This window comes from Rana temporaria, chromosome 5, assembly GCF_905171775.1.
Source record: "Rana temporaria chromosome 5, aRanTem1.1, whole genome shotgun sequence".
Classification (NCBI taxonomy): Eukaryota; Metazoa; Chordata; class Amphibia; order Anura; family Ranidae; genus Rana; species Rana temporaria.
Genome location: NC_053493.1, coordinates 192,048,227 through 192,055,703, shown reverse-complemented (window position 1 = coordinate 192,055,703; position 7,477 = coordinate 192,048,227). Strand labels below are relative to the sequence as shown.

The window sequence follows — 7,477 nt, the reverse complement described above, 5'->3', positions numbered from 1 at the left end:
AGTGTTTGCTGACAACTCTGAGCACTAATAAAATCTAAATAGAAAACGAAGAAAGGTGTGAAGTGCTGACATGTGATGGAGATTTGATGGCTGGATCTGCCCTCATTAAGGCGTTCCATTTAAACAATCGCAGCATTCATACAACACCCACCCAGGCAGGCAGAGAATGCGGCTTGTAAAGTATAGGTCTAGGATAAGTTCTGCTGGGACCCTGAAGAAGAGAACATGCCCTGCAAGCTTGTCCTAACAAATTGTATGTTAGTGCAAAGTATCAGCAGGGAGTCAGGACAGTAATGAATTGTTCGGGTCTAGTATAGAAAGACTAGAAAGCCCCTCCACCCGCATTGAAGACTTGTAGTGTGTGTGGTGTGTATGGAGAAGGTGAAGGGCGTCCTGCTCCAAGTTGTAGACATAGAAAGTAGGTAGAAGGGGGAAAGTTAAGTGATTTCAGCTTCCTCATCTCGGTAAAGACAGAAAGTAAAAGCAGCCCCCAGTTGTTCCTGTTAAAGGGGACCTAGTATGGACCGAGAACAGCAAAAGCCCAATGTTGGACAGCTGTAAAATCGTGTAGACAGGTTGTCATAGAGCAGTGGGGGCTTGTGTGAAAGGAACCCATTGCTAAACATGAAGTAGACACAATCCGGGAAGGCGGGCGGGCAGGGGAGAGAGTGAGGGAGAGAGGGAGAGGGAGCCTCCTCTGCCATCCACACAAACATCCCGTCTCCGCTCACACAGTGCTGTGGCCCCAGCCAATGCTCAGGCCACATGCAGCAAATGGGGAGGGGCTTGGAGCTCAAGTGGATGCCAATCAAAGCATCAACTTCAAATTGTATCTGAAAGATCAGCCCAGGACCTAAGGGCAGACACATCAGTTGGAGCTCAATTGTTGATCAGATCACATCTGAGGGATTTAGGAGCACAGAAGAGCCGAGATTTCAGGGGGGACACAAAACAAAACAAAAAAAAGGAGCACCCTTATCGAATCGGCACGGCTCAGTCCCCTTCTTCCCCTCCACACACACTCCATTAGTGAGAGGCTGGCAGAGGAGAGCTCGCTCCGACCCTCACCTCTTCACTTTTCTGGCCGACACCTTGGGCTGCTTCTTCCATTGCTGTGACGGAAAAAGAAGGAGTCCGGCTCACTCAGAGACATGTCCTTCCCGCAGCTGGGTTACCCCCAGTACCTCAGCGCCGGACAGGCGGCCGTCTATGGAGGGGACCGGCAGGGAGTGCTGGCGGCGGCGGCGGCGGCTGCAGCGGCGGCAGCTGCGGGATCCGGGAGGCCGAGCGGAGCGGAGCTTGGGAGCAGTTCTGCGGCTGCAGTCACCTCAGTGCTGGGCATGTATGCCAGTCCTTACAGCACCCCTAATTACAGCGCTTTCCTGCCTTATACCACCGACCTCACCCTCTTCTCTCAGATGGTAAGTTCTTCTTTTATGGCGTCCTACCTACCTCCCTCCCTAGCACAGCCATGCCTGCAATGTGGTGGGTCACTGAGGGAAGCCCTACAGACACAGACAGTACCAATCAAAGTTCTTCCAAGGAAAGAAAAGCAGAGTTAGTGCAGGAAATGCTTCCCAGGAGGATTGCTGAGGACATTATCCCAGCTTCAGTCAGTCTGGTCTCCTCTGGAACTTTCTCCCCCAAATAGTCATCACCCCACAAGGGCCCAACTCAGAGCCCTACTTTATTTCACTTGTTGGGTTACTCAAAGAAGCACACACTCTCTCCTCATCGCCTTCTGCACTTCCTGGGTCATTGCTGATGCAATACACAAACACACCAGACACAGCTTGGGACTTATTAGTAAATACCAATACATAATTACACTGTTTATAAACCGAGGACACAATGGGGGTCAGCGCAAGGAGAGAGTTGTGGGTGCAATTTAAATAGCTAAATCACTTGCGATTTTCATTTAATATATACATTTATATAGATTGCTAGCTCCTTAGGTGTAAAGGTCACTACCTGTATAAGCTATGGATTGCAAGCATGGTGCATTTATTTACACACACTTATGTATATATATATATATATATATATATATATATATATATATATATATATATGCATGCATATATATTAGCTCTTTCATGTTTAAAATGTGCGTATTTATAAGCTATAAATTAGTAAATTACAAGCATGATGCATCTATATATATATATATATATATATATATATATATATATATATATATGCATCATGCTTGTAATTTATAGCTTATAAATACGCAAATTGTATATATATATATATATATATATATATTTATATATATATATATATATATATATATATATATATATATATATATATAATCGCTATCTCCTTAACTTTGTAAGCTATGAATTAAAGGCATGGTGTATATGGTATATACATAATTGTTAGCTTTACAAGAAAGTGTATTCATAAACTATAAGTTATATATAATAAATACACATGCACTGCCTTGAAAAGATAAAGAGCTAACATTCATATACATGAATACATATATATAAGATTACAAGCTCATTAGCTTTACAAGTACAATAGTGCATTCATAAACTATAAGTTATAATATATATATATATATATATATATATATATATATATATATATATATATATTTTTTTTTTGTATTCATATATATGAATCTTAGCTCTTAAACTTTACAAGGCAGTGCATCTGTAAGCTATGGATAATAAGCATGGTGTGTGTATATATATATATATATATATATATATATATATATATATATATATATATATATATATATATATATATATATATATATATATATATATATATATATATATATATATATATATATATATACAGGCATACCCCACTTTTAAATACACAATGGGGTTTATTTACTATAGCTGGAAAGTGCAAAATCAGGCTCACTGCATAGAAACCAATGAGCTTCTAACCCCAGCTTGTTCAATTAAGCCTGTTAATAAAACCTGGAAGCTCATTGGTTTTTATGCAGAAGTGAGTCTGATTTTGCGCTTTCTAGCTTTAGTAAATAAACCCCATTGTGTACTTAAAAGTGGGGTATGCCTGTATATATATATATATATATATATATATATATATATATATATAATATAATAGATAAGATTGTTAGCTCGTTAGCTTTATAGGTGCATTCATAAATTATAATATATATATATATATATATATATATATATCCTTGTATATTATTGATATGATTGTTAGCTATTTAGCACAATTATATGCTATCAGTTAGAAGCATGGTGTATTTCTAAGCCATGAATTTGATGAGGAACATTAAAATAACAAAACCTCCTTATTATGTTTTTTGTTTTGTTTTGTTTTGTTTTTTTCGCCGCATTGAAAGTCAATGGCCTATTTAATGAATGCATCCTAATGAAATGTCGCTGTCTTATATAATGCGCATGTAATATGTATAAGGATGCTCACTTGCTCTGTGTGTTTAGATAATACACTAAGCTTTTTAATGACGTGTTGAAAGATTTATAAGTACCCTCTTAAACATTCTCTGCAGGACGCTCAGAATAACTTCAATAAAATTACCAGAAGGCAAGCAAACAAGTAAAACACAGTGTTGAAAAACAGACTGGGCAAAATTGTGTTTTAAATGTGATGTCAGTGTACTTCCATGGTTAGAGATAAGGAGGCCCAGATAGGTCACAAAAAACTTAAACGTGAGAAAATGTAATACAATTATGCTAATGTGGGTGTTTACATCGATCGTGTGCTCTTCTAAGTAGGCTGAAAAAAAATACTAAAATATATTTAGAACAATTTAATCAAGGCTGTGATTGTGTAAACTGCCATTTATCAAATAATCCCCTGATTGTATGGGCTGAATGGAAACTAGTGAATCCAATTTTGATTTATGTACCCGTGGAGCTGATCGTTTATAGTAATAATGAGGCCCAGTGATCTTATTACCGAAATGAGTTAATTTAACGCTCTGTTTTGTGGAGAAAAAAAAAATTGGATGATAAATAGCCCCATTTAAAAGCGCTAGCAAACAAGTGATATACTTCAAGATCAAAGACAAACTTGACAAAGTCTGTGTGCTTAACGTATGAGTTAGTCAAACAACGAGCTGTTTAACCAAGTCAACATTTAACATAGAATGTATGAATATTATTTTCTTATTCGGTTTTCCACCTTTCTTTTTAATATTTGTTATATATAACACCATTGAGTTTTCCTCGTCCATGCACAGTCTAACCGCACCTGTGCAAACTTCAATTTACATTCTGTTTATTGTTTGTTTAGGGGAATTGGGTCGCTGTTGATCTATGCTTTAGATTTGCATTGGCATAATGTAGTCACATATAGAAAAGCAATGTGCTGGCAGTGATATAGGCTAGGCATGGAAAGAAACACTCTCTATAGTATACAGGGTATTTGTTGAGTGGCAGGTCAGTTCAAACTCGAAATCTGTTGGAATCGTGCAGACCCTTATTAGCAGTTTCTAGGCATTGTCGAAAAATGTCCAAGGTTAAGCAAATCCCCCAAAAGCCACCGAGTCTGTATCACTGATAGAAGGCTATGCATTTGGGATTTGAGACACAGTAGTTTTCAAAAAATAAAATAAAAAATGTTTTAGTGTTTTATATATTGAAAGACGCAAGTAAATGAGAAATTTGAGAATGAACACATTAGTAAATAAATATGTATTTATTTGATTAATGAGTTGTATATTTTGTATATGTTTCAGGGATCACAATATGAGCTGAAAGATAACCCTGGTGTCCACGCTGCCACTTTTGCTGCACATACTGCCCCAGGTTATTACCCATATGGACAATTTCAGTATGGCGACCCAGGCCGACCTAAAAACGCCACCAGGGAAAGTACCAGCACATTGAAAGCCTGGCTGAATGAGCACAGGAAAAACCCTTACCCCACCAAGGGCGAGAAGATCATGTTAGCCATCATAACCAAGATGACCCTCACCCAGGTCTCCACCTGGTTTGCTAACGCCAGGAGGAGGCTTAAGAAAGAGAACAAGGTGACCTGGGGCTGCAGGAGCAAGGAAGATGACAATATCTTTGGGAGTGACAACGAAGGGGACCATGAAAAAAATGAAGACGACGAGGAGATCGACTTGGAAAGCATAGACATTGATAAAATAGACGATAACGATGGGGAACAAAGCAACGAAGACGAGGATGATAAACCTGAGCACTTAAGGCAAAGCGAAAAAGAAAGTTTCAAAAAGGAAAGCGATGTCCTGTTGGCAGAAGCTGATGGACTTAAATCAAAAGACCCTTTGTCATTGACTAAAGAACTTTCTGAAAGCAACAATACCAGAATCGTGAGTCCCGGAGGACAGGGGAATTTACAAGCGTCACCACATAGCAAACCTAAAATCTGGTCTTTGGCTGAGACGGCGACCAGTCCTGATGGTGCCCTCAAGTCCTCTCCTTCTCCTCCTCAAGTAAATCACACTTCTCCACCTATCCAGCACCCGGCCTTTTTACCCAGCCATGGACTATACACATGCCAGATTGGCAAATTCCACAACTGGACAAATGGTGCTTTCCTTACTCAGAGTTCTCTGATTAATATGAGGTCCTTGTTAGGAGTAAACCACCACCACGCTTCTCATCACAACCACCACCACCTCCAGGTCCACCAGCAAGCACCTCTCCTAACAGCCAACTTGGGGTCCCTCAGCAGCGACAAAAGCACAGAGAGGACCAGTCCCAAGCACACAGGTGAATAAAACACACAAAGCTGCCTTTACTATTTTATCTAGTAGTACTATTTATTCGCTTATCTGTAATAACTCTACAACCCTAGTGCCCAGGATCTATCCTTTCATGCAAACTATATATTTTGTATATTAATGATTTTCTTTCCTTCTTCGCAGACAGAGAACATGTCCCAAGTACCGATTCCCCTACACAGTTAAAGTCCTCATTTCAGGCTGCCAGAGAAAAGTAAGTTGAACAATTCTATAGATTAATATTTTGTAGTGTGTTCAATGATAAATGTAAACTACTTGAATTTATAGCTATCATACATATGCTGTATGTAAACCAGTGTAAAACTAACCCTAAAAAGTTTTTAGACAGCATCTTAGAAGTGTACTGAAAAACATAGTGGTTATGTACAAAAAGCAGTTTTCCATTTTTTTGTGTATTTTTTTTTTAATCTATTGTAACATTAACTTATTTTCCTGTCATTTTCAGCTCCTTGACACAACAAGAGGGAACAGCTCGCATATTAACGGCACTTCCTTCAGCCTGATTGCTAAATCCTCAGCAGTGATTAAGAGACTATTTAAACCTTATGGACAATAATGAATATCACATAAATGACTCTTCTTGCAATAAGGCGGTGAAACCCAACCCCCCCCCCCCCCCCTTTCACCCCACCACCACACCAGAAAAAAAAGAAACATTTATAAATCTGTAGATGGATTCGTCTCCATTGTACAAATTCAGAACAATTCTAACAATTCTTGGAATATTTTTTTTTTTTTTTTGGGGTAACCTGTTTCCCTCATGTCTGTTGTTTTCTGTATATAACGTGGTCTGAAGTATGTAAATAGCGCGTCAACAAAACTTGTCTAAAACATATATTTTTGTCTAATAAACTAAATGAAATTCTAATCTATACGATTCGATGTTTTCTAGTTTTCTCCCCTAACCAGATTGGTCCTAAAATGAAGTGAAGTTATGTTTAAGGCTTTCAGATGATATGGGTCCCCGTTGCTTTTTTTGCATTTACCCTTTGTTTAAGCAGACAATTTCCATTTTAATGCCAGTCATTATGAAGTGAAAGGGATACGCTGAAACAATTTGTCACGCTGTAGTTTATGGTGATTACTCTTATGCAGCAGTTGGAACAATCTGCTCTCTTGTATAATTCCTTTTCAACCCTTTACCAGCTTCAGTTTTTCTTTCTTTAACTTCTCGAAATCGCCTTTATTTTTCTAACTGCTGTCTTTCTGATATTGATTACAATTTAACTGTATAGATTTTATATAAGGCATTTTAAAGACAATTGTTGAGCTAATCCCTGTGGAGTGGGTAGTTAACACCTAACTAAGCAGCTCATAAGGTAGCAGATTTTTATGACTCAAGTTAACAGGGAAGAGCATTTTTTTAGAGAGGCTGCGAAAGTAACAGCGTTAATTGTGTGTGCAATTTAGGGATTTTAATGAGAATATATGGGGCTGAGTATGTGCTTAGCAAAACAGAAGTGCTATAAAGCCGGAGTGTGTGCGGGCGCATGAGTTTAAACATTCATCTTCCCAAGACAATCTGGTAACAACCTGCAGTATTCTCAATGTTTCCTATTTTTTTATTTTATTTCTAATTGAGAACACTAAACAAGCATTGAGGTGCTTATAAGACGCCAGATGGTTGTTCATAGCAGAAAATGGAAGGAGGCAGCTGGGGAAGTCATTAAGAAATAATGTGGGGACGCCCTATTCAAACAATGCTAGCCCCAAACAAGCACTTGTCGGAAGCTAGAAAAG

At 38.5% G+C, this 7,477-nt stretch overlaps 1 protein-coding gene across 1 annotated transcript; it reads left to right on the top strand.

Annotated features, from left to right (window-relative positions):
• The first annotated feature begins 782 nt into the window (after positions 1–782).
• IRX1 (iroquois homeobox 1) lies at positions 783–6,609 on the top strand. Its single transcript, XM_040353461.1, has 4 exons — positions 783–1,421; positions 4,703–5,705; positions 5,861–5,930; positions 6,183–6,609. Exons 1-4 carry the CDS (start codon positions 1,152–1,154, stop codon positions 6,238–6,240), a joined length of 1,401 nt encoding a protein of 466 aa, XP_040209395.1. The 5' UTR covers positions 783–1,151; the 3' UTR covers positions 6,241–6,609.
• Positions 6,610–7,477: the final 868 nt, after the last annotated feature.

Bases quoted from the DNA above. Each gene is read 5' to 3' on its own strand.
- IRX1 (XM_040353461.1), top strand. From the start codon at position 1,152: ATGTCCTTCCCGCAGCTGGGTTACCCCCAGTACCTCAGCGCCGGACAG. The intron at 1,422-4,702 runs GTAAGTTCTTCT...TATATGTTTCAG, and splicing joins TCACCCTCTTCTCTCAGATG to GGATCACAATATGAGCTGAA. The intron at 5,931-6,182 runs GTAAGTTGAACA...TGTCATTTTCAG, and splicing joins TTTCAGGCTGCCAGAGAAAA to CTCCTTGACACAACAAGAGG.